The 27,671-nt window shown below is 44.4% G+C and overlaps 1 protein-coding gene across 1 annotated transcript in view; it reads right to left on the reverse strand.

Moving 5' to 3' along the window:
- Positions 1-848: 848 nt before the first annotated feature.
- Positions 849-27,671, reverse strand: part of NINJ2 (ninjurin 2) — a 50,293-nt gene continuing 23,470 nt past the window's right edge. Inside the window, exons 2-4 of the mRNA XM_071549772.1 lie at positions 4,263-4,494; positions 2,732-2,916; positions 849-1,886 (exon numbers count right to left, since the gene is read on the reverse strand). Coding sequence (XP_071405873.1) covers positions 2,753-2,916; positions 4,263-4,494 — 396 coding nt within the window. The 3' untranslated portion in view covers positions 849-1,886; positions 2,732-2,752. The remainder of the gene's footprint in view (positions 1,887-2,731; positions 2,917-4,262; positions 4,495-27,671) is intronic.

Here is a 27,671-nt window from a genome sequence, read left to right on the forward strand (position 1 = left end):
CTTGCCTGTGATGAGTGACAGGAAGCCCTCTCTGCTCAGACAGGCTTTGAGTGATGTCATACCTGATCTAGAAGCTCTCTGAAACAATGATGAAATTAAGATCTGGTAAGGAAGTTCTCCTACTGCTTCTTTCCCAGCTGAACCTTTTCTTTTTTTCCCTCTGTCTTTTCATTCAGTCATCAATGCTAATTGTTTTGCCTCCTGCTCCATGAAGCAATGAGTCCTAGGCTTTGGGATCTGCACATGGAATGCATAACTTTTTACCTTTTCATGAACCCAGCTGGCCAGTAGGGGCTGAGAGCCCTTAGCATGTGGTTTGGCTTTGCCTGCAACTGGTTTGGTTACCTCTACAGTGAAGCCTTTTTCTAGAGGAGAGCAGGATAACAACCTTCCCACAGCAAACTCAGTGTCACTCCAGACTGTCATCCCTGGGATAAAGTGGAGAACAAGTCTTCGCCTGCTTCATCAAACAGATCCCAGACCATGCTCAGCTTTGCCACGTTAAATACATACCTGGTATTTTCCACCCTACTCTTTTTATGCAACTTTCCTTCAGCTGCCAGAAAGTCAGTTGCAGGTACCAGCTGATGCTGACCCGTGGCCTCACTGCCACCTTTGTGAGCAAGAACATTTACACCCTCTCCAGAGAAAAGCACCACCTGTGACTTAAGGAAATCTACTTCTGTACAGGCAAATACAGGATACAAATGAAATCTCTGTCTATTTCTAAGTATCAGACACTCCCAGTATCTCCCAAAGACCAGTATGAGGATGTTTTCATGTCATTTCTGTCTCAGGGTACGCAAAGGATACACAAAAACAAAAGCCACATTGAACTCTGGTTTTGCAGTACAGTGAAAAAGAATCATTTAATAATCAGAAAAGCATGTAATTGTTTTAACAGGCTTACATAAGGCTATTAAAATATCAATTTCTTAGCATGACTACAACGTTTGAAAATTTAGGATCAAAAATCTTTAATCTTTAAAAAAAAACATCTAGAAACTCCTTAATTCAAAGGATTTTTTTTAAGGAAACAAATTGTTCTAATACAAGGGAATTTCCAGCATTGTCAATATAAAATCAATATATTTAAAAACATTGATATTACTGATAAGACCTTAAGCTACAGTGGTGATTATTTAATGAAGTAATACACTATCTAACTGTCATTGCTCATTGTGGCACTTAGTCTAGACCATCTCCTTATCTGTAAAGTTTCTTCATTTTCTACTAAATATTGCCAGGCTATTCTGACATCATTCCTGATGGGTCCCTGATGATGACATCAGACCATAATAACTATTTTTTCTTATTGCTAATGTTCCAATGCTGGAAATACCTGATTGTTTCCTTCACTGTGTTGCATTTAATTTTAACTGACTAGGAACACATTTGAGCTGCTTTTAACTATGTTGATGTACGCACACTTTTCTACATCCCGTGAGAACTCTCTTTAGTTTGAGAAATCCATTCCAACATTTGGAGGTATACTATTAGATAGAATTGCTTTAAGTATACAACTTAAGTTTGAGACAAAAAAAAAGCTGGACTTATTTATTTAGCCTACAAAGTAAATCATTCAGCCTTCTCTACCAAATGAGCCTGTATTGAATATGTGAAACAGTAAGAGATGAGATTTACAGAACTGTGCTTTGACACCATGTACCTGCTGCTGTTCTATCAAAGTTTACTCTAGCTGGGAAAGGCAGTGTTTCCACCCCTGCAGAACAGCAAAAGCATTATAGTAAGGGGCCAGTATTCCATGACACACACAGAGTTTTGGAAGTTTAACCCAGTTTTCTGGATTTGTCAATGAGCTCCTGCTGAGGTCAGTGAAAATGCAGAGGAGGAGAGCCTTCCCTTCCAGCTGCACTCCTTGGATCCTGCAGGGAAGATAAGAAGTGCCAGTAAGGTCAGAGCAGGCTCCTCTGTGCTGTGTAGCCAGAGAGGAGCAGTCACAGTGTCCTGGGCCACTCGACACCATGACCACCCCTACATGTGTGGGCTTTTGCTCCTCAGCACTCACTCCCTTCTGGATCCCAAGCCAGCAGTGATTTTATAGAGGCTTTTGACCTTTGCATCTTTCCTCATCATATCATGTGTCTGTTGAGATTTCTTGTTGGCTGTTGCCCCAGTATATTGCATTGAAACTCTGTTTACATGTTGCTGGCCATGTTAGCTGGACATGTGAACTTCTCTTCTTGACCTAAAGTGCTTGCAATCTAAGAACATGTTATTCTGTCCTTTGGACTCTTATTAACAACACTGTTGAAAATGAGTGTTGGGTTCTTAAAACAGTCCCTGCCAAACCACACTGGCTGTTGGGAAGAGCTCTTTTACCCTGGCCTAACCAGAAACTTCCTTCTGCTCACATAGTGCTGCCATCCCTGGATACCTCCCACAGTGCATCTAGTTTTCTTTCCCAAATGTATAGATCCCATCCACAACTGTAATTTGTGTCTAGCATGAAGTCTGCAACCTTCCAAAAACCACTTGCTACTGATAAATCCCAGCAACTGGGATGTTTGGTGGTTGTGCTTTAAAGACCAAGCAAGGAGAAGTCCTCAGAGTGTATTTGTTCAGTGGGCCCAGATTCTTGTGGGACAGCAACATGCCTCTAGAAAGGCTTTGTTAATTTGTGCATCTTTGCCTTCTCCACCTTGCCAAGATGTTTTCTGAAACTGAGAGCCTTCCCAGGGGTTGGCTGTCTTGTGAACTCACCCCTTACCTGACTCCGCTGCCCCAGGATTTAATAAGGTCGAAAATTCCTGGTAGGGTAGAGGCCAGTCTTCTGTACCCCAAAAGCTGTGATGAAGATGTTGATGATGACTGTGATGAAGATGAGAGCTGTGGCAGCATTGTTGAGTATATTCAGCCGGGGTTGCTTTGCAATATCATTCAGGTTCAAACGAGCTATGCAGTACAATGCAAAAAGAGAAGGAGGATTGCAGGTTGACCCCAAGTCCCCCAGCCCCTGCAAGCCTTCCCTGCCTGGTGAATATCCATGGTGCCCATGGGCACTGAGGCCATAGAGTGTGGGGAATAGTCCCAGGAATTTAACAGGAGCCACAGCTTGCTCTAAGATGATGTAGAAAAATGGAGCAGAGAAAAGCACTTTTTTTCAGTGTCACATCTTTGTTTTGCCGTGGAGGTGCTGTGGCCCTGCAATGAGTCAAGCCTAAATGACCAAGTTACTGCTGGCCAGACATGTGCCATATTCCCCTTACTGCACGGCCATGGGACACGGCTAGGGAAGGCTGTGTGACATGGGAAACAAAGCCAGCAGCGTTGTACCTGTGTTGGGAGTTTAGCTCCTCCTTGACACTCAGATGTCATTATATGTGCTGACAGCTATCAACCCCCTCATGACCCACAGACCAGGAGGTATCTGGGTACATGAATGGGGTTAGTCCTAGCTGATGTACACTGAGGTGTTCAGACAGAGGAATACCCTTGTTACTGGGGTGGTGTGGCCAATAAGCCATGCAAACAGCAGCCCTGTAGCTCCCTGCCCTCAGTTGTCCCCTGTCCCCTTTCTCCGCACAGCTGCCACCAGGAAAGGCTGTGTCATGTCGGGCAGGGGAAGGAACACATCACAAGATTTTCCATAGCTTTCGGTCCTCTGTCCCACATAAAAACCCACAGAGTATATATAGAAAATGCAGCATTCTGCAGTTTTCTAATACTGGATATGTCTTGGAGACTGAAATACAGCAACTCCTGGATCAGATGGAGCACTGGGCAAGCCTGTCTGAAATGCTGGTGTTAATATACCATCTGTAGGACACAAGGAGAGCTGTGCAATTGGTTAAATATGAGGTTAAGATAGGCAATACCTCTGCCTGAATTGTTCTGTTAAGTGCCAGCTCAAGTGAGACTAAAAGCTCAAGGCTAAAACATGTCTGCAGGAGCTGCATGAAAGACCACATAACAGCAGGAACAGCAAATGGCCCATCTTGGCAAAAACCCAGGTCTTTCACTGTGACAGAGTGTCAGCAATGGGAAAGTGAAGGAAGAGTTGTGCTCAGAAATGTGCAAGTGAAAAGCAACCCACTCACCACTTTGAAAAGCAGTAACACAGTCCTCCTACCACCCACATCAAGCTGCCTTCAACCCTCCTGCAGCCCTGATTGGAGCTGGAGGGGAATGATTTGGGAGAAGAGGCTTCTCCCTTCCCCCCACCCATGCCAGCCAAGCCATGGGGTTCCCTGCCCCTGCAGCACCCCGCAAGGGGGCACACGCCTTAGCGGTCACCTTACCAGTGATGATGAGGAGAATCCCAATCATCACCTGGAAGAAGAGGGAGATGCTGATGAGTATGATGAGGGTGGCATAGTACTGGAAGGATGTCCCCTGCTCCAGCACAGCTTTGAGCTGCGTGACATTGGCCATGAACAGAGCCACGTCCAGCATGCTCTCGGCCACGCTCTTCTTCGTCGCGTAGTGGTTGATGTTCATCGGCCCGTTAATCCGGAGGTGAGGATTCACACCCTGGGGAGACAGGAGAAATGACATGAACTGGTACTATTGCTAACCCAACAGACAGGTCTGTCTCACATGGAGTGCTGCCTCCTCCTTGGGGTTTATCTGGAAAGCCTGGGAAAGAGTCAAAGTTGCATGTTTTAAACGTGTTGAGAGTGGGCAGTTTCCCTTAACAGTAGCCTTGTGGTATTAATAGGCACAAGATACTTGCGGTGATCAAGAACTCAGCAAGGTTACAAAAATACTGGATGTATTTGTGGAAAACAAGCTTGTCCAGAGTTACAATAATGTAGATTATCCAAAGCCAGAGGGGTTGCAAGGAATATTAAATTCTACTCCTTCAGGGCACAGACAAGCCTCAAACTTACAGGGGATTAGAGGGAGTTCTCTGGGTCGAGTGTTGTGTTTATACTGTTATCAACGATCCATTTGAGAGGATTGAGTTTGCAGGCCACACCACACTGGGCAGGAGTGTTGCTGTGCTGGAGGGTATGAAGGGTCTGCAGACAGATCTGGACAGGCTGGATCAGTGAGCTGAGGCCCCTTTATGAGGTTCAGCAAGATGAGAACTGGGTCCTGCACCTGAGTCACAACAACTTCATGCAGTGCTACACACTTGGGTAAGAGAGGTTGGAAAGCTCCCTGGTGGAAAAGGAGCTGGGGCTGCTGCCTGACCATGGGCCCTCAGTGTGCCCAGGTGGCCAAGAAGGCCAATGACATCCTGGCCTGTATCAAAAATAGTGTGGCTGGCACAACCAGGAAAGTGATCAGCCCCTTGTACTGGGCACTGCTGAGGCCACACCTTGAATGCTGGGTTCAGTTTTGGGCCCCTCGCAACAAGAAAGACACTGAGGTGCTGCAGCAAGTCCCAGGAAGGGCAACAAAGCTGGTGAAGGGTCTAGAGGGTAAGTCTTATGAAGAGCAGCTGATGGAGTTGTGGGTGTTTAGCCTGGAGTAAAGGGGGCCCTTACTGCTCTCTGCAACTACCTGAACAGGCTGCAGCCAGGCAAGGGCCAGTCTTTTCTCCCAGGTAACAAGCAATAAATCAAGAATAAATGGCCTCAAGTTGCACCAGGGAAGGTTTAGATTGGATGTTAGGAGAAGATTTCTGTAACAAAAAGCACTGGAACAGACTGCCCAGGGAAGTGGTTGGGTCAGCATCCCTAGAGGTATTTAAAAAACATGTAGATGTGGCACCTGGGGACATGGACTTGGCAGTAATGGATTAACGGATGGACTTGATGATCTTAAAGGTCTTTTCCAACCTGAACAAGTCTATGATTCTGTGACTGTCAGTGGTTGGGTTTCATATCTCTTCTGAACAACTTTTGCTGGCTTCTGCCTTAGACACGGTGCTAGAGCAGATGGGATGATCCACATTTTTGTTTCTGAAACCCAGGGCACTACTTCAAAACATCAAGCCCCAAAATGCAACAAGACAAGAGGTGAGATCATCACACCTAACTTTAACTAACCATTGAGACACGTTTTTTGTTGGTGGCAAGAAACAGGTGTTTACAAGAGCCAAATCACCTGGTTGTCCTTAATCTAATTGCAAGATGTAGGTCATTTGGCTGCTTTTAGCCATCCACCTTTTCTCTGTCTTTGTTCTTAAGTGAGTTCCCCTGTTAGCTGCCTTGACCCAAGTGATGAAAAAAAACCAGAAAAGTGAATAATAGTTTTCAGTTCCCCCAGAATGTCATAAGCTGGTAATAAACCACCAGCAAAGGCAACAGTTACAAGAGATTTGGATTTATCTGCAGTAAGCTATGCTCTTCTTACTTAAAAAGAAAGAAAACCAGCACTTCCACATATCAGACAAGCTTTAGTTCTAGGTAATCAGCCTCCTGTCAGCTGCAGTGAAGACTGGCAGCCTTGCCCTCAGCATTGTCTGATGGGGAACCCTTTAAAACCAGAGATAAAGACCTAGCTGGGCCTGAGTTGCCCTCTTTTCTGAGTGGTGGGAAAGATTTCTTCAGATGCATACTGGAAATGCCTACATCAAATAGTAAGTGCTTTTATTTTCATCTTTTTCTATCAAGTAAATTAGATAAATGTAATCTTTCCTCCTTGGCCTAAGCAGGACACGAGGGAAGGCTGGTGCTTCATGCTGTGGTTTTGGGTCTCTGTGCATCCCTATTCAGGAGGGACCTTCTCTGTACTGGGAGAGTGAGAACCAAAACCAGTGATCCTGGGAGAGCCCTGTATGGGGTTGTGTGTCTGATACTGAAATTGGGACTGAATTTTTGGAAGAGAGTTGTTGCCCCAGTCTAGTTGTCACCCTTATATGACAAAGCCACGTAGGAAAAAGCGAGCAGGAAGGACTGTGTCTGTTTTGAGCTATTGGTGAATGGTGACCCCTAAGAGGCAGCTGGCTAGGGGTAGGGAAAGACTTTGGGGAATTTTTGAATTATATGATAACTTAAAATAGGTAATTCTTCCAGTTTCTGGCAATGACATTGCTGTGGTTAAATGGCTCCTTTGCAAAGCTTGTATTTCTTGCTGTGGAAGGTAGAATTTAAAAAATACTGGAAGGAGGTAAAAAAGGAAGTCTAAAGAACTGATAAGAACTCTAAGGTAGTGTGTAGGTGTTCAAGACTTAAACATTACAGTGTGGTGTCAGTGACAGAATAGAAGCATCTTGCATCCTGAGGAAAGGAGGTCAGCAAAAGGTCAGATCCTGTGAACACATTTTAAAAACTTATACTGAGGTACTCCTCCCCCTCAGTTGGATTAAAAGCACATGATCCTGTTTAAACAGAGAGGAACCAACACCAAATGGTGCAAGATTTGTGATTTGATCCCTCTCATGTGCTGTTTTCCTTATTCCTGTAGGATCAGCCCTCTCCCTTGCAGCATCACAAGGCTAAGCATTGATAATTTTATCTCTGCGTAATGATGAGTTAAGGGTATGAGAACAAGGACACTGTAGAAACAGGACAGAGCTTTTGTTAAATGAGTGACTGGTACAAGGAGGCTGAGACATCTGTTTCTAGTTGCTTATGTGGAGAAAAATAAAGCACGTCAGGAGCTCTTGTTGAATGAAAACACGTCCTCCTTTTTAGTTGCCCCCGTGCCACTTTATCTGGAATGGGAAATAGGGCAGAGTTGCAACGTACTGAGCTGTGTCCCAGATGAGCAGTCAATGAAAACAGACAGCTTTTCTGTGACTTTCCTTGCGACTTTTCTTGTGTGGATGAGTGTGATGGCATGTTCTTGTTTGGGACATGAAAATGTAGGTAGTGTTCTCCTATGTGGAGTAACTGGAACTGGAAAGTCTTTGCAAGGTGTGGCTCCAGAGTCAATGTTCTGTCAGTCCAGACAGATCCAGAAAGATTGCCAAAAGGATAAAGATGATGAAAGTTGGGCACTGAACTTGGGTAGCTTAAGATTTGTGATGGATCGCCCTCCAAAACCCGCCTGGCTACGCTCTCCTTTCAGGCAGTCATAGAGAGTGATAACGTCTCCCCTGGGCCTCCTTTTCTCCAGGCTAAACACCCACAGCTCCCTCAGCTGCTACTCACAGGACTTATGCTCCAGTCCTTTCACCTGTTTCATTGCCTTTCTGTTGACACACGCCAGCATATGACACAAGTTAGAGAAATCCAGGTTTTTTAATGCATTTGGCTCTCAGTGTTCTGTCTAGGCCAGCAGCTATGAATGGAAGCCTGACATCTCAAATAAGGAGAGGCTTAAACAAACCAGGAGTCTTCAGAGACCTGGCATTTGGATTAATGTAGGAGGATGGATTTGCTTGGGATGCCATAGCTGTCACCAGTGAACCACTTTGTCTGTGGGATGTGAATGTATGGTTGTGACTTTTTTTGGAGCTGCCAGAATGCTTGCACAGCCTTCTGAATGCTATTTCTGCATTTGCTTTGTTTTAAAGTTCAGTCCTGTGAACTGCTGATTCACAAGGAACTTGGGTCTCCCTGTAGCAGGATTGCCCAGACAGCTGTGGGAGGTTATGTGGGATCACTGAGGAGGTTGATTCCCTTTTGGCAAACAGAGCTCTAAGTCAAGTCACAGGACATACCTGAAGGTTCAGCAAAGTGATTTATGTTGTCAGGCTAGAGCTGGTGTCTTTCTAGACACTTTGAAAGTGTTCCCCTTAGGAAAGAGGAGATCACTGCCTATTCTCTGTGATGTATTAAAGAGAGGAAACCTGCATCTGGCAGTCAGACACTGAGTTCATCTTGAAAGTGTTGTTGCAGAGCCAACATGTCTGCTGGCAAGCAGCACCTACCAGTATGCAGCACTTCCCTGAGATGGACATCTGTCACTCTTGCCCACTTTTTTAGAGCAGCGAAACTGGGACTTAAAAAATTCCCTCCTGGTCATGCAGCAGTGCTGGATGAACTGGTGCTGGAGCTCATCTCCTGTGCCCCATTTCTGGATGTTTTGGCTTTCCATATGAGAGGGCCTCTTTCCCTGCAAAGGCTCTGCTTGCTTCAGTCTGACCTCAGGCAAATCCCCTTTCATTTGCTTTTGTGTAAATGTGGCACAGTGATACAGATTACTAAAGAGACTGAGGGAGGACCATCTATGTTTATAAGGCAGAGGTTTAATTCTTACTCAAAGCATTCACAGACACAAATACTTCAATCTCACTTCTGTTGTTATTTTTGGGGGGGGTTGCAGAAATTCTTAGAGAAAGGAGGATGAATACCACCATAAGTGTGGGATTTCTTTTTAATTTCCCTTTCAACTTAATTTCTGGTTTTGCTGTAGGGAGCTGGCAGGTTCCAGGGCCTGTGAAACCTGGTTCTGGCACCAGAGGGCATGCTGAGCTCCATGGCTCACTGAAACTAAATTTAGGGGAAATTTTTCAGGTAGTTTTCAAGAGAAATTATTTGGGGTTTATTATGCATTTATTTTTACAAGACATAGCTACTTTCTTCTGTAAACTTTTAAAGGAGGTTCATCTAAATATTTCTTTCAAAGCTGGCAGGTTTTGTGCCAAAAGGAGCACAGAGATTTCCTAAACTTGCTTGGACAATTTCTACAAAACCTGCAGTTTTGCTTGTTGTATTTTTCCGAGCAGAAAAAAAAAAAGGAGACCAGATCTAATTGCAAATCTGTGTGTACTTTGTGGGGTTTGTGACCCTATCCCAAGGGAGAGAACAGCCTGAGAGAGACAGTGGGACAGCATAAGGCTCATGAGTATGAGAATGATAATCCTCTTCACAGGAGCACTCTGTCAGAGGGAGATGTCTGAATAGAAGCTATATTATTTGCCATTAGTTCCAAGGGAAGTGCTGGAGAATGCCAAAGAAAACAGACATGGATGTGGGCTGTGCACTTGGAGGGGTAAGTGTGGAGACTCCTGCCATGGGGATCCTGGCTCATAAACAACCAGCAGCACATAGCATGGGGCACAGGGAAAACCTGGAGTGCATTTCCCCAGTACTGGCCACTCACCAGCTTTAGAAATACTTTGTTAAACATTGGTTGGTAAAGGCTAAAGCACAGTGAGAGTCATCATCTTGCAAGGCAGGAGAGGAGCACAGTCGCCTTTCTATGGGCAGAAAGCAGAGAGATTAAAGGTGTCTGCTTGTAAGGGCACAGTTATTCCTTACTCTCCTTTACCAGGGAAGCTGACTCCCTGCAGCTCCTGAGCACTCCACTTGGGATGAAGGGAGTAAATTGTAGTATCTTTGTCCTACATGCCATGCCTGGGCACAAAGAGCAGCAGCACTGGGAAGAGCAGTGATGGCCAGACACCTGCTCATCCAAGGGCTTGGAATTCCCTCCCAGAGCTGTTTGTGCCAGCCTGTGGGTGAGGAAGCAGATCCATGCACAGCCACACGTGTGCAGGAGAAGGGATGCACAGGGAGCACGCTGGTCAATACCAACTGTACCGTAAACTTTGTGAGGCACAGGCTGTTTTTCTCCAGTTTTGCACAACACCAAGTATCCTGGCTGTGTTCCATGAACAGAAGTAATGGTAAACCTTGTCATGGATACTGCAGGCAAAAGGAAAACTGAGTGTTCAGGGCCAGGCCCCCTCTTCAGCCTCTGTGGAGGCTGTCGACTAATCCAGTTGTGCTTAGAGTTTTTTCCTTTTAATATAGCCATCTGTTCTGCTCACTAGGGGTCCTGTTTGGAGCCAAGTGGTTGTGTTGTCCTCAATTCTTATTGCACAAATCCCAGAAAATAAATCAGAGGTGCTTTCCTAGTCTCTCTCCCCATGTAACCAGGCTGATCCTGGTGGAGTTCCTTCTCTGAGGTGTTTCTACACTGCTGAGTTTAACAGAGTGCTAATTGACAGTAACTGTTTGAATGAGAGCTCTCCAACCAAAAAGTGACTTCCAGGAGGCGAGAGCCAGTGCCTCCTCAGAGGTGGAAGCCCAGGCAAATGGCAGACGCAGATCCTGTGTGCTTGACAAGCACTGTTGGTGTTCTCTGGTCTCCCAAACTCCCCTCTCTATTTGATTTGTCTGCCTCCTGTGTCACCTCACAGCTGCACACAAACTTGGTGAGGCAGAGCTGTCACCATAGTGCAGCATTTTAGGACCCTCATCCATGAGCTAAGGGGGGGCCAAGGTAGGACACTACTGTCCCTCAGGAATGAAGACATGGTTGGGTGAGACTGCCAGCAGAACCTCTCCGATTTACTCCTCTGAAAGGCTGGCATCATGTTCTCACTATGGCTCCCGAAATGGGGCCACACCAGAGCAAGGAGGCTACAGCGAAACCTAACACCATGTGGAGCTGGAGGGTTGGAAGTGGGTATGGAAGCCAAGCAGTGCCCTGGTTGTGGCTGGCAGGGGGAACAGGGGTGAGTCAGGAGGTAGCAGAGCCCCCTGAGGGCCGGGGTGCCCCTCCTTGCCCTTGCCCTCCGGCTGACACGGCAGTCGGCTCTGCTTCCCGCCTGGCTGCGGCACTCGCAGCCTGCAGAGACCTGCTTGTCGCATCGAGTGTGCATGCTCTGCTCTTTATTTCTCCCTTTCCATACTGCTTCTCATCTCTTATTCATCCTGCAGACACTCTGCCCCTGTCTGCATCTTCTGTTTACCTATGTCTTTCTCCTTTCATCTTGTATTCTCTCCTCCATTCTTTTCTAGCCCTGTGCCTTTCACTTTGTCCGTCTCATGCTTTTTTCTGCTATTGAGCTCTTCTGCTTCATGCACCTCCTTCCCTGGGTTGCTGTCTCCTTTTTCTCCCCCTCTCTTTTGCCCCTTTGGCATTCTGGTGTCTGGCGAGTTTCTTGAATCTGTTCACTCTCAGACGCCACTCAAGGCTTCCTATGCTAGAGGGCAACATAAATTATGTATCGCTCAAATAACTGTCTTACCAAATCTATATTAAACTCCCTCGTTAAGTGTATTTATGATGCTGAATTGAAGGGATCCAGGAATCGACTGGCAGGCTGCAGGGCTGAGCTGGAATAGAAGATAATTTTTCTTTTCCAGGTAGCTGGGATGAGGACAAAGTGGGAAGGGCAGTGACAGCAGTGGAGGAGCCTCCATCCATAGCTCAGAAGCAGTTAGTGGGTTTGGGGCTCAGGAACTGCTTGGCACCAGCAATTACAATGTGCTGATGCATGATCTCGGATTGTTGCACAGAGGCAATTGGGTGTGTATGTGTGGTGGGGGGAACAGCTCTTTGAATATATGGAGTTGGGAGTGCACTCAAAAGGATTAGTGGGAACAATTATTTCCAAAGTCAGGATATAGAAGCTGGAGCCTATTCAAGTCACTCGTATTTAGTGCCCAGAGCAGTTTTATCCCAGTGTTTTGGGGGAGGAAAAAAAGGGGTGGGGGGGGGAAGGGGGCAGGAAGGGAAGCAGGGGAAGACTAAAAACAGCTTTACAAGAAAAAAATTCAAAGTAGGTTAGCAGAGAAAATGAGTTTATAAAAAATGGAAGAGCAGCCGGGAGGCACAACAGTAACTACTGCGTTGTGCTTACAAAGCTAAACATGTTAAGATGAATAAATCCCCAAGCTGGATGGCTTATGGCCCAAAATATTAAGAAAAGCTGGGCCTGATCGCAGGCTGCTGCCAGACCCAAAGAGCAAATGTGTTCATATAAATCATTTTACTACAAAACATTAATAAAGCAAGGTCCTAAAACTGAACTACTTCCAAGTCTAAGGGTGTTTGTATCCAATACTGAGGGGTCAGGTTGATTTCTAAAACTGAGGGAACATGGTAACAGCTGTACTGGATCAGACCAAACGTCTAGCTCCCCTCTGACTGTAGTTTGCAGCAGATGTTTGAGGTGGGAAAGAGAAAAGTCTTAGAATGGGACAAGCATATAGCAATGGTCCCTTGTGCCCTGTAAACCAGTGATCTGTAACTCTGTATTCAGAACTGACCCGGCCCTGGCCTGATGTTGCTTTTCGTGTGAGGAAGCCCAAGGTTAATTTGTCATTTGCTGTGTGGCTCAGGGCATCCTGCTTGTTCTCTCTGGCTTTTAGTTTTCCCCATCTGTAAATTAATAAGAATGTTCATATGGGTGGTATGTAGGAGAGAGAGATGGCCAAAATCTACTGCAGAAGTGTGATATGTATCTGTTGTGTACAGAATACACATGGACTGAATTCATGCAGGTAAAGCCACTGAAGCTGATGAAATTAGGTAGGTGATGTTTTGGGGTTTTTTTCTCCCCAGGGTGGTTTACATCTTGTAGTATTTCCCAGGTAAAGCTCACTGAAGGGCACTGGAGTTCAGGTTCATCTGCAGATTTTGACATTAGCATGCCCTTGGCCACCCTCTGAGTGCTCAGGGCTCTTCACAGAAAGGAAGCTGTGGGAATCCACATGGAAAGAAGGAAGAACATGACTGAGGGTTTCAACAGAGGCAGAGCTGATGAAATTGCATCCATAAACTGTGGAACTCGGTTGGTTTGGTCTCTCCCATGCCTAAGCACATGCCATGCATGTGCACTGGATTGAGTTTCAATTCTTTTTTGAGTGTCAAAGCATTGAGCAGTTTGGGCCTGCATTGCCTCAGTATGATGCAAGACTGAATCAAGAAGGTACTCAAAACAAATTCCCACTAGGGAAGGCAGTTGGCTTTTCCCTGTATCTCATGGAGCATTGGAGATATCTTCTTCTTGGGCATTCTCCAAAGGTAACAAAGAAGAGTGAGCTCATCATTGCAAGACAGGTCTTGAACATGCAAGGTCTGAAAGGGTCTGCCAGTCTGGTGGGAAACATTTACAGGTTCAGAGCTATAAAGCAATGGAAAAGACTCAGAGGTCCCTTCTAAGCAGCTGAGGGTTGAGCTTTTGCCCCCCTGAAGTTGAAAGCAGGTAAGGTGCTGATACAATGCCTCTTTGCTCCTTCATCCTTCAGGAAAGGTTGTCACTGCAGTCCAGGTCACAAGAAGGATTTACCTCAATTACAGAGGCGAGGGATATGTCCTACAAGGAGGGGATGCTTCTATTTTCAGATTCAAGTGGCACCCAGACACCTCATCACATCATGGGTGTCCTGTTATGACAGACATGAACCTGCTTAGAAACACACAGGCAGCTGCAACAGAAGTAACCCAGAATCTGGTCTAGTTTTCTGACAGATCCAACATTACCTCCCTCCCTTCAAACTGAAGTTTGCTGAGTCCTTGCTCACTGTTGGAACCAAGGAATTCCACACTTTGCCTCTTCTTTTCTCATTTTCCTCCTTCATTGGTACATCTAGTGTCTTTTGTTTGGGGGGGACACAGACATTGTTTTGGGGGTGATGCTGCCCAGGAAATGTTCAGGCTTCTCTGCAGTCTTGCTGCTGTTAGATAAAGCTACATGATTCTGAACCCACAGGAAAATCCAGATAGGGTTGGGGTAAGTTTTGTGCCAGAACCTGTTTTTTTGACCATGTGTGACAGAAAACTGAAGGAGACAAAGCCTTGAGATGGAATTGCCTCACATCAAAAGGTGCGCACACACACACACACACATACACATACACATACACACACACACATATACACACACATATACACACACACACACATATACACACACACACACATATACACACACACACACATATACACACACACACACATACACACACACACATACACACACACACATACACACACACACACACACACACACACTCACACACACACACTCACACACACACACACACTCACTCACACACACACTCACTCACACACTCACACACTCACACACTCACACACTCACACACTCACACACTCACACTCACACACACTCTCACACACTCACACTCACACACACTCACACACACTCACACACACTCACACACACTCACACACACTCACACACACTCACACACACTCACACACACACTCACTCACACACTCACTCACACACTCACTCACACACTCACTCACACACTCACACACACACTCACACACACACTCACACACACACTCACACACACACTCACACACACACTCACACACACACTCACACACACACACTCACACACACACACTCACTCACACACACTCACTCACACACACACACACTCACACACACTCACACACACTCACACACACACACTCACACACAGTCTTTAGTTTGTAAAACTGAAGATATGAGAACAATCTGTTAATCTGAAGAAAAATAAATTGGGGGAATTCTTTAATTAGAGAAATGGTTGGGTGAGATACATTAGCTTTTAAAATGAAGTGTGTGTTCACAGCAAGTCTATTCCTTCAGTCTTGGTGTCTCTCTCAGCAACTTCCATGGACTACCTGCTGTGTATAAACCTGCTGGTCTCCTTTAAGTCCCTGAAAGAGCCTTCTCCTTCTCCCTGATGCTTGCTCGGTTACTCACCCTCTTCCCTCTGCATAACCCTGTGGTGTGGGCTCTGGGAGCAATTCTCTCTTCTAGCACCTGCTGATGGCCAAGGAAGCAACAGCTGGCACAGGGAAAATGAGCAGCCATGCTCCTGCACCATCCAGATGTGGGGAAGGGTGTCCTGCCCATGCCCTCTGTACTGGAGTGTGCAAATTGCAGTCTCCACACAGGAAACTGGGAGCATCCAAGATAAGCAGTTACACCATTTGCTTGTTTGTGGAACCTTATTCTGGAAAAAACTAGCCCTGTGCAAGAGCCATCTCCCCCCACCCAGGTGCCCACAGGGGAAATCCCTTTGGAAAAGGCAGCAGTGCTGGGCTCTGGGGGGTATTCCCACATCCCATGCAGGTCTCCAGAGGAGGCTGCTTCAGAAGTGGGAGGGACCAAATGAGTTTGGGACAGCAAAAGGATTGCAAGAAGCAATTATTTAATTTAACTCTTCTTCCTGGTGCAGATTTTTCCCAACTCACCCAAGCCCAGTGAGATCTCCATCTCACACAGAGGGTCCAAGGTCTGAAATGAAGCCCCTACAGAGGTTCAGCTCTAGGAGGGGACCTGGCATTCCCTAGCAGGGTGTTGTCACTAGAAAGCACTGGGGCACAACCAACTGTGTCACCAGGGGAGCCCTTCTTATGTTTGGAACAAAGGAAAGATCCAACACAACACACACTCAAAGCCCTGGGTACAGGAGGAAAATCTGAAATCACTGGATCTAGTGTCCTGTTGCTTTGTATGAGTTTAACAACTGGAGGGATCTGACCTGGGAAACTTTGACTCTATTGTTTCTATTAATAATTTAATTGAATACTGGGCCAAGGCCCTGCCTTAGGATACAGTACAGTAAAGCTCAGGGAGGAGGTTTAAGGTGGTTATAGAATGGAAGGTTTTCCTTGGTAATTAAAAATATTAAGTTTGGCTTCCCTTTGTCTTCCTGGAGGAGTTTCAAGGGTGGGGTCATTCTGCTGTTTGGGTTTGTAGCTTGCTCTGTTGACAGAAGAATTCATAGGATGAGATTGTTTTCCTTTTTCTTCTGATCCTTCAGTGCAGCTGGATGGTGCAGTAACAGTTAGTCATGCTCAGTTCAGGGCAGTGATAGAATGGGTTAGAAAAATGATCACTGGTATATTGGCATGTTAAACATCAATTGTGAATTGCTGTTGGGCAGAGATCAGAAGGGAAACAGCTGGTGGGCACTAATATCTCCCACTTCTGAAAAATGATACTGGGCTTCCCTGTCCAACTTCCACTGAGTTCAGTGAAAGTTAAACAATGAAAACACTTATCTTTGGCCATCTCTGCTTAAGTGCACAGTATTAAATTAAATTATACTCTGAAAGCATGGCCCTGAAAGCATCACCATTAAGATACTTTATAAGATCAAAGTGACAGATTTGAACAGCCCAGAACAGAACTTTTTCATAATAGTAGGTAATTGGCCTGTTCCTGCTGGCAAACTGGATTAAGTAATTAATGGTAAACTGAAATCATCAGTCACTGGCACAAGTGGGGAACTGTGTGAGAAAATCAACAAGTTTGCATTTCAAATGGGATGCTGGCAAGAGTGAGGTGAAATCATGTTTCAGGAGAGGTTGAATGAGGAGGATGAGGCATACAGGAATTCAGAAGGAAAGGAAAGGGTCTCAATTGGTCTTGCTTTAAACTTGTGAGTTGCTTGCTTTGTGTTGGTCTCTGAGACAGAGTGGTGAGCAGATGCAGTGGGAGGGTTATTGCCCTCTGTGTTAGGGGGCTCCAGGGTTTTGTCTCCCTCTGGTGTCTGCTCCAGCTGCACTGTCTTCCTGTCCTGCTGGGTTCAGGAGATCAGCTTTGCAATGTTGTGTCCCCTGTTGCAGGACCCAAATGTAACAGCCATGCCAGTGTGTCTTCCTAAACTCTGGGATCTGCTCTCAGGGTTTCCTGGGGGGACTGACAGGAGAAATAGCCAAATCAGATGAGATAATCAGCAGGTGGTGCTCAGTCATAAATGCAAAGGGGTGTTCCATCATTAAGACACCAGCAAGACTTTTTGCAGTGTAAATGGTTATCTTATGCCTCTGCTAATACATTAGCAGTTTTTCTTCCAGTGGATTATGAGTTTAGATGTAACTATGGCTGAAAGGGGTTATATGCTTTCTAGATGGTCCTGGGTTAGGAGGTATTATAAAATTGCATTGAATAATTTGAAAACCTCTCTGACCAGCTGCACAGCAGGGATTGAAGTCTAAGGCCAAAGAGTTCAGAAAGCATAGTTCTTTGCTTTTCAAATATGCTGATACAACTCATTCAAGGAGAGTGCTGCAAGAATCCATGCAGTAGAACAAATATGCAGTAACTGTAAAGCACTCTCTTCCTCCATTTCCTTCTGCTAATCATCGATTTTAGAGTTAGTTTTATGCTTTTATGTGGTGTTGAAATAACACACAAGACCCTGAACTGAGTTGGGACTGGAAGATAACAGTGAGTAATGTTTACAACAAAACTTACCAGGGAAGCTCTGTAAAAGGAACTACTTCAGAAGTGATCATGCATGTAAAACTGGTCCTTATTAAATTTGATATTTTTTATAGTTGTAGCCCTAGATTGTGTTCTTTTGAATAGTGGATAAAAACCATGTGACACACATTCTTGCCATACAGTTTGAACTGAAGAGAAATTGTCTCTCCTGCTATAACACTGCATGCCCTGAATGTCAATAGTAGCCTCCTGAAGTCTTAAATTTCCCTGCACTGCAGGGAGGGCAGAGTTTGAAGAAGTATTATGTTTTGGTCTCAGTTTCTCATACAGCTGTTGCTGTGGCTGTTCAGCTTTATGTAAAAGGAATAGTAGAGATCAGATTAGAGAGTGTTTTAGAAAAAGAATTGGCCTTAACCTAGATTCTGTTCAACCTCACTTACTGATAGTGCACAGAATGCAAGCAAGCATGAACTTCATTCTCCTATTTTGGTTTTTAAAACAATGATTTAAAGCAATTTTGCTGAGAAAGGAGTCTTCCTGTATAGCCTTAAATGGTGAAGGTCTGCTTGTCTCAGATCTGGTGGGAGAAAGAACATACACCATCACTTCCTAAGCCCGAGACATAGATGAAAAAGCTTGGGGAACCACATCTCAAAAATAGACTGTTTAAGTGAGCCTGAGAGTGGGGCTCAGTGCTTCCAAGTCTTGACACCTTTCTAGATTACTGAATGGAAATGGGCTACTAAGAACTAATGTGGATGAAGTTGTGCTTGTGAGAAGGCTCTGCAAACAGCAGAGGTGTGGGGAGGAAGGTCAGGGGGCTGGTTCCTGGTTCCTGCCTGGCCAGTGGAGCCAAGATGTCCTGTCTGGGTTTGTCTCTGATCACAGCAGTAGGACATCAGACCTTGCTGCTGTTACCCGTTTGCTCCAGCATTCTGTCTCATTCATGGAAGCAACAACTGATTTATAAATCCCCCACTTTAAAATTAATAGTGGTCTCTCCTAACCATTCAGCTAAATGTTTTTCCTTATAATGAGCCTAACAGGGCTGGAACTTCTAGTATAACCAGTGGGAACTTCTCAGCCACAACACTTTGCTTAGGCAGCTGTTCCAGGCAACAATGCAGAAAAATACTGCCCTTGGAAAATTATACTCTCTGAGATCTCTCTAGTCACTCGGAAGGAGGTGGGTGGAAATAAACTCCAAGCTTCATTATGCTGATAAATCTCAAGTGTCACAGGAAGTGTTTTGCATCGGGGAAGCCAAAGCAACATTTAAGCAAATGGCTCTGGAATGGCCTTTTGCCTTAAAGTGGCTCCAGTCAGGGACTTGTGTGAGGTGTACGATGGGCAGCTGTGCTCCTCCTGAAAGCTGTGGGGAAAAAAGGTGCCCCTGGGGAAACAGGAGCAGGCAGGCTGTGAGCAGCCCTGGTGTGTGGGTGTCTGTCCAGAGGTGCTGGTTAATAACTCCTATTGGCTTTGGATTTGGCATGCTTTCAGCATTTCTGTGGATTTGAGGCAATCTTCTCTAGTGTAATTATTAATTAAGAAAGATGCATTTAATTAGGCTGCAAAAATAGATTAAGATAATTGGAGCCCAGATGAGCTGAAGCTGTGCTTGCTTTGACAACCAAAACAATGCCTTTGAATCAGTTTCCTGTGGATTAATATCAGTCAAGGAGTTTGCCTGTTGAGTATCCTTGCTGATAACAGAATTGTCTCCTGGAGGAAGTGTTAAATCAGTACATTGGGGGGAAAAAAATCCCCAAAACCCTGCTGAGGTTAGACAAATCTAGAACTATAATTTGGTCACTGGGCACACCTGATAGTTGTGAGAAGTGTAATTAGTGATATCCAAGACTAGCAGTAACTATGGATGCTCAGACTGAATAAAATTGCCACTTGTAACAAGCCAAGAGAACTTAGATGGACTTTCAGATCTGTCATAGAGGTCACGTCACTCAGATGTGTCATATCTTAATGTGGAAAGTGAGACGAAACATTCAAGCCAGGCAGGAATTCAGGACTGCTCATTGTCTCTGGCTGTGCTGTCAGCTCCACTCCAGCTGCTGATATGGCACCTGCACTTTTGAATTTGTATTCTCTTATCACTGACGCACTGGAGGGTTTGGCAGGTGATTCACGTACCCTGATTCACAATTCATCCTGGCTGAAGTTTGCAGCAAATGCTGTTATCTTTGGTGTCTTAGACACGTGAAAAAAAACCAGCAAACCACAGTCCATGATCAGATTCTTTCCTAGTATAAATTTCCTTTGCTGTGACCTACTGACTTTTGCCTGTGAAGCTGGAATTGAGATTTTGTTCTGTCAGTTTCTGCACCCTCGTATCACTTATCTCTGTGTGGTTTATTCAGGTTATGGATTAACAGAGCAATCTTTTAGCAACAGCCTGCTCTCTGTTGCTTTCAGTCCAGCTTGGTACAACTGCAGGATGCTGTGTGGGGCTGCACAGGCTTATTGACTTGGCTCAGTGTTAATTTGGGGATCTCCACAGCCTGCTGTCTGCTGTATTGCTTAACTTTCTTTTCTCTATAGTTTGGTGCTCAGAGCCTGGACACAGTAATACTCTGCTACAGCAAGACATCATTTATGGCAGTCACACTCAGTTCATGATTTTTTTTTTTTTAAGTATCAGCACATTTTTTTTTTCTGGGAAATTTATCCAGGACAGAAAATCCCAGCAGCTTCCCCCTTTTCAAACAGTTGCATTTGAGGGGAGAACTGTGGAGTTCCCCAGGAGAAGGAAATGACCTGCAGTAATCATTGCCTGCCAATCCAGGGAGTCCTGAGACCAAACCCAGCAAAGCCTCTCAGCAGTTCCCAGAATGCCAGCACAGTTGGTGGCTTTGAAATGCCAACAAGAGCTGTGCTGAGGCATCCTCTGTACTTTCTTACAGACACCAGGAGGAGAGCGACAGACCTCTCTGAAGGGACAGCAAGGCTCCTGTGTCAAAAGCTCTGTTTCTGGAGCTTGCATCCTTCATGCAAGGAGGTTGCCACGCAAGTGGCATCACTTTCCTGTTCTAAGCATTGAGCTGCTCTGGGACTTAGGAAGGCTCGGGGCCCAACTGGTATTAATGCAACATATAATTGATTTTTTGGTGAAATAAAGAGATGCACCTACAGCCCAGTGAGTAAAGAAAGGTCTATTCACTTAACAAGGAAGGAACCTGGTGCACCCAGTGCTGGAGCACCTTGGAAGGATCAGCCACTTTCCTAAAGCCAGCTCACACTGTCATTCTGCATGTTTACCTTCACAGTACAAACAAAAAAGAGGTGTATTTATTGACGGGGTAAACAGGTACACTTCTCTCCAAAGAAACCAGTTTGGTTAGTCAGCCTGGGTGTTGACAGGAGATGGAAGGAAATCATTATAAGAGACTGCATATTAGGCACAATAATTAGTCATGTGGTTGGTACCAAACAATAGAGGCTTGTGCAGAACCCAGGGAATGCAAAGACAATTTTACCTCTCCAAACAGGAGGGTATCAAGCTGTGCTTCCCTGCCTGGGAAGTAGGTCAAGAGGAAGTGCACTTTCAATTCATATTCATCTCATAATTATTTCACGTACTCAAGAACAGTATTTCTGTCAGGGGGAAGATGCCTCTGTGGCCAGTCTCGTGGAAGAACAATCCTCCACTCAAAGCAACAGCATGCATATTTGAAGCTTTCAGCACCGGGGTCCATCAGCCCTGCCTTCCACATGAACTCTCATGGCATGTCTGCTCTCAATCCTGACCTTGCCAAGCTTGGCAGCCACTCCACACACCAGTGGATCCAGAGGGCACGATCCCAGCACCACTGGGAGAATGCACTGCTTTGCATTTGCTACTGGAGCTCAAATCCAGATGTGACATGTTGTTGCTTCTGCTACTAAAGCAAATAACCACCTTGCACTGGCACAACTGGATAAGCCAGTGGTCCTGGCTGAAACATTATATCAGGATGTGAATGTTGAGCAGGAGAACATTAAAAATGTCTCTTGATTCTTAAGAGGGGAAAAGAGAACACTTTAACATGTGTTTTGCTTATTTTCATATGTAAGAGAGAATGAAGTAGTAAACATCCTTTGGAGGCCACCTGGTCCAATCCTCTGCTCAAAAATGAGCCACTTATGAAGATACCTGATGTTCCTCATTACATGGATGGAGTCTCCAAGACCCCTCTGAACAACCTGCTGCAATGTTTGACTGCCTTCAGGGATGTATTTTTTTCACAGAGTTCTCAAAGGTGTGTCTTAAAGATGAATGTCAAAAGTTAAATAAGGATAAACCACTGTTAGTCAGGGTAGAGAACAAGTGTTGGACAGTCACCCATAGTACCTGTCCTTGGGTTTTTGGTATATGAAAACCAATACACATGCCTTGTGTAGACATATGTAGAGATAGAAATTTACAGATACATGATTTCTGAAGTAGAAGAGAGCCTTTCCCAGAAAAAAAGTCAAATACTTATGTTTAAATCATGGGAAAAATTATTTATAGGAATGTGAAAAGGAAGGGCAGGTGGAAAAAAAAACCCAAGAAAGCCAAGCAACAGTTTCTTACAGAATTATGATGATGATTCCCAGACAATCAGCAATAGGACAAGGGGGCATGGGCTCAAGCTCTGCCAGGGGAAATTGAAGTTGGAGATCAGAAAAAATTCTTTACAGAGAGAGTGCTCAGGCATTGGAATGGGCTGCCCAGAGAGGGGGTGGATTCCCCATCCCTGAGATTGGCCGTGGCACTGAGTGCCATGATCTGGTAAAGGGACTGGAGTTGGACCAAGGGTTGGACTTGATGATCTCAGAGGTCTTTTCCAACCCAATTGATTCTAGGATTCTATGTGATGCCCCTAATTTCGCATTGAACTAAAGAGAAGTGTAAATATGAGGTTTAATATGGCCAGTCCAATTTGACAATTCTGTTGTATGTTGAAAAACAATATACATAGGGTGTGAAATTCGCTGCACCTTGAAAGCAGTGTGCATTTTAACAGTAGTGTAATCTCCACATGCTACTTTGTAATGTTTCTTTTTGAAAAAAATGACCTAATTTTGAAAAAAGGTATTGCCAATAGCACAGAAAACCAAATCTGCTGCACCAAATTGTGTATGTTCCAGATCTTTTTCTCTAGTAAAATATTTAGTAGCTAGTTCTATCCTCTGCCCCAATTAAACAACTTTTATTTTCATAAAACTTTCTTGGTTTCACTATAACTGAGAAATAGTTGCAGTATCATTTCATCATCATGTTTCCAAGATAACTAAATTGTACTCCAATGGAGATAGAACTGTATAGGTTTTATTTTAGTCCAGGAAGTGATTTAAAGCTTTTAAATGAGGGCTCTGCAGAGGGATCTGGATAGACTTGAGAGATGGGCTGATTCCAATGGGATGAAGTTCAACAAGGCCAAGTGCCGGGTCCTGCACTTTGGCCACAACAACCCCCTGCAGCGCTACAGGCTGGGCACAGAGTGGCTGGAGAGCAGCCAGACAGAAAGGGACCTGGGGGGACTGATTGACAGGAAGCTCAACATGAGCCAACAGTGTACCCAGGTGGCCAAGAAGGCCAATGGGATCCTGTCCTGTATCAAAAATAGCATAGCCAGCAGGCCCAGGGCAGTGACCCTTCCCCTGGACTCTGCCTTGGGGAGGCCACACCTTGAGTGTTGTGTCCAGTTCTGGGCCCCTCAGTTCAGGAAAGAGATTGAGGGGCTGGAGCAGGTCCAGAGAGAGCAACAAGGCTGGTGAAGGGACTGGAGCTCAAGTCCTATGGGGAGAGGCTGAGGGAGCTGGGGGTGTTTAGCCTGGAGAAGAGGAGGCTCAGAGGTGACCTCATCACTGTCTAGAACTACCTGAAGGGAAGTTCTGGCCAGGTGGGGGTTGGTCTGTTCTCCCAGGCACTCAGCAATAGGACAAGGAGGCAGTTGAAGTTGGAGATCAGAAAAAAATTCTTTCCAGAGAGAGTAATCAGGCATTGGAATGGCCTGTCCAGTGAGGTGGTGGATTCCCCATCCCTGGAGGATTTTAAGGTGAGATTGGCCATGGCACTGAGTGCCATGATCTGGTAAATGGACTGGAGTTGGACCAAGGGTTGGACTTGATGATCTCAGAGGTCTTTTCCAACCCAATCAATTCTATGATTCTAATAGAGGAGGGGTGAAAAAATCACTTTTTCTATTCCTGCACTGGAATTACTTCTCTTACCATATTATACATGAAACACAAAACTCAGCCCTTGCATCAGTTATATGGCCTGAAGTAACAGCAACATGCCTTTCCCCAAAGGTGGATGGTTGTCATTTTCCTCCCAACAGATCCCTGTTTGTTGCACACCCCAAAGCCCTGACTCCCTCTGATTTAATTTTTTTCCAGTTACTAGCTATTTTTACTTGTTTTATTCTCTAACTATTTGATTTCCTCACAAACAGCAGTACTAAAATCAGGTTAGTAGTTATAAAGTTGGTGCAAAATTTGTACACTGTTTACTAGGAAGACTATTTTCCCCAAACTTTTTTCCCTTTTCCCTCTTTCCTCATGGTATTGCAGTAGATTTGATTTAAGGAGGGAAAAATCAGAAACAACCCCAAAAACCAACGAACCAACCCAAAAACACCACCCAAAAGAACAAAACCAGAAAAGCTGTTTAGGAGTTGTGCTTATACATAGTTAGATGCTCCTCTTGTTGTGTGTTATCATACCTAGCCTCAAACAAAGAAAGAAGACTAACAGGAATTAGCTTTCTATTCCTATCATCATTTTTACTAAATCAGTGCTCAGTTGTAATTAGGACTCTAATCCTATAATCATTAGCCCTTTCACTTCTAATAGACTTCTATATCATCAGGAACACTTGCTCTTTGTTTCCTTATAATTCCCAAACTACAGCATGTAACAGGAAGAAGGAGCATCAGCCAGTCAACTTCATTCACCTGTTGTTAGTTTTTTAGGGACAGTACACATTTTGTGTCTTTCAGCAAAGTACTCCAAAATATCTGGCAAGGTAATGCTCTGCCTTAGTGTTTTCCCCCAGGATTCCCCAGTCCAACATAGCTCACTAACAGCTTATTTAGTTATCACTGCTCTTAATAAAGCCCAAACTTCTGTAAGGTCTAATTGGAATGAGTAAGTATTCAGTATTTTAGTTCTTCTTTGAACTTCTAGTCTTTTTAATCTAATTTCCCAGTAGCCGCTCTTTTCTGTCGTAATAATGTCTAAAACCATATTTCCAATAATTTTTGAACTGAGTAGAGCTGGTTAATTCCTAGAAAAGAGACTGCCAGTGCAGGCTTAGTAACTCCTGGTAATGACTGTGTAATTAGACTAAATGAGAACAGGAACTGAACTCTAGTCCAGCATATTCTGAAGAGACATTGAGAATCTCCTTTTTTTTCCCTGTTATGATGTTAACCAAGAGCTTTCCATCTTGCTTCTAATTTGCCCCAGGAAAGACACAAGATTTTCTTTCTAGTCTTTTTTCTATGTGTCTGTCTAATCTTGTCTGATGCTCCCCAATGGCTCATTTCACAAAGCAACCAAGAAAACAATGAATGAAAATGGTTGGGAAGAGAAACTCGGAAGTTGTGAGCTTTAGACAGGAAAATGTGAATGAAACCTGGACATTATTCTAGGAAAGTTTACTAGATGACTAAACCCCACAATTTCATAATCATGAATAAGGACATCTTTGGTTAGCGGCACCTCCTTAATAAGTAAGGAAGTCAAGGCAGCTATTAAAAATATATCAGATAAATGGGGAAGAGTAGAAGAAAGAGGAAGGAGGCAGCAATTATGTAAATTAGAGCCTGTGGAAATATAAAGAAGGGAAAGACTTGAAAAGGAGCAAAAGAAACCTCTACCTTGCAGCCTAAGGACACAAAGGCATTTTAAAGGATGACAACAATAAAATAATTCCTAAAAATAGTGTATCTCACTTAGCAGAAGATGGTGAAAGTCCTAATGATTCAGGAACAGCAGAAACACTCAATAGTTCCCTTTTGTGGTACAAAGAATCAGGATGATGTAATCAGGCATCATGGGAACGCAAAAGTACCTTCCAACCCTCACAAGTAACTATGAAAGATGAAAAACAGCAACCATAAAGAGTGAAAAAATAAACCCCAGGATGCCAAAACAGCACCAGAGAAGCCAAAGAGCTGCACGAGGTGCATGTTGAGCAATGAGGAAACTTTTGAGTGTAGAGGAGAGTTAACTCAGAGAGAGGCAAAGCAAGATGACCTGGTTAATCCTGGCCCAGCTCCTTTGATAGCAGAGGGCAAATATTGGGAAAGTTGGGTATGGGATTCAGCTAGAAGAGCAGGAGAGGGACTAGAGTGAGGTTTGGACTTTTCGGCATTATTTTTTGTTTCAGAAAACACTGTTTGAAAATATTCACTGTGATATATGATACCCTGCCAGATTTATTGCCCTTTGCAGGCCATTATCAGCCCCAGTGATGTGCTCTCTTGGCCAGAATTAGTTAGTGCTATAGCTGGATTTGGCCCAGATGTTGAGTGCTGGAGCTGGAACCATCCAAACTAACACTGAAGTGTCAACTACTGAGGTAATTCAGTGTTTTTATCTGTGTCATTTCTTGAGCCCAAAGCTGGTTTAAAATAAGTGTCATAAAAACCCTTGCAGGCCTGCAGAATAGAATATGTGAGAGGTGACCTATAAAGAACAGCATGCAGGCCACGAGGCTAAAGAAACAACTAAGGGAGAAATTAAGACTAAGAATTTAAACAAAAATCTATTCATATTTATTTGTGGAGACAGGGAAGGCAAGAGGAGATAATTTAGCTTCATGTGGCACAAAGTGAAACCAGCCTCAGTTTAACCAGTATGAGTAATTTAATTCCAATCTGCATGGTCACATGGCAGGTAACTTTGCCAGGCCAGTTTGCATTGATATGGCATGAAATGATAGGCAAAGGTTACTGTAACCATTTTCATATCTATTTTTTTTATTAATTGCTAAGTACAGTACAAGTGAAATACAGCTTGGTTAGCCTGGAGAAGAGAAGGCTCAGAGGTGACCTCATCACTGTCTAGAACTACCTGAAGGGAAGTTCCAGCCAGGTGGGGTTGGTCTCTTCTCCCAGGCACTCAGCAATAGGACAAGGGGGCACAGGCTCAAGCTCTGCCAGGGGAAATTAAGTTGGAGATGAGAAAAAAATTCTTTACAGAGAGAGTAATCAGGCATTGGAGTGGCCTGCCCAGAGAGGGGGTGGATTCCCCATCCCTGAAGGTTTTTAAGGTGAGATTGGCCATGACACTGAGTGCCATGATCTGGTAAATGGACTGGAGTTGGACCAAGGGTTGGACTTGATGATCTCAGAGGTCTTTTCCAACCCAATAGATTCTATGATTTTATGAAATACAGCTTGTGAGCACTAAGAACCATAAAACTGGAAGGCAGTGTTTCAGAATTTAAGAATCCTAATGGAAATAGAGCTGAACATGAGATTGCTGTGGGACATGGCAGTCCTACAGTGATGATAGGAGCAGAACTGTGTTCATAAGATTAATTTGTTTAATATCACAATAACATGAGAAACTTGCTCACAGCTGAGAAACACATAAAATCTGGAGAGCGCACAGTAAAAAAAGCCATACAAATTATGAAATACTAAAAAATGCCTTCCAGTGGGAATGAAAGATATCCAGCTGTCCTGCTTAAAAGAAAACTTAGTTCAGATTTAATAAATAGCACAGAGTCTATCTGGTACTAACCCAACTTCGTATTATTGCTGCGGAAAGTATATAACCCCTCCTGTACCAGGAAGCTGAATTGAGGCAAGTTTAAATTGAAAATGAAGACAAGATAACTTGCCAAGAGAGGGGGTAAACTCTCCATCTCTTGCAGTCTTTAAATCAAGATGTGACACCTTTATATGCCGTAGTCAAATAGCAGCTACTGGATTCGGTGCAG

This window comes from Pithys albifrons, chromosome 3 (assembly GCF_047495875.1).
Source record: "Pithys albifrons albifrons isolate INPA30051 chromosome 3, PitAlb_v1, whole genome shotgun sequence".
Lineage (NCBI taxonomy): Eukaryota > Metazoa > Chordata > Aves > Passeriformes > Thamnophilidae > Pithys > Pithys albifrons.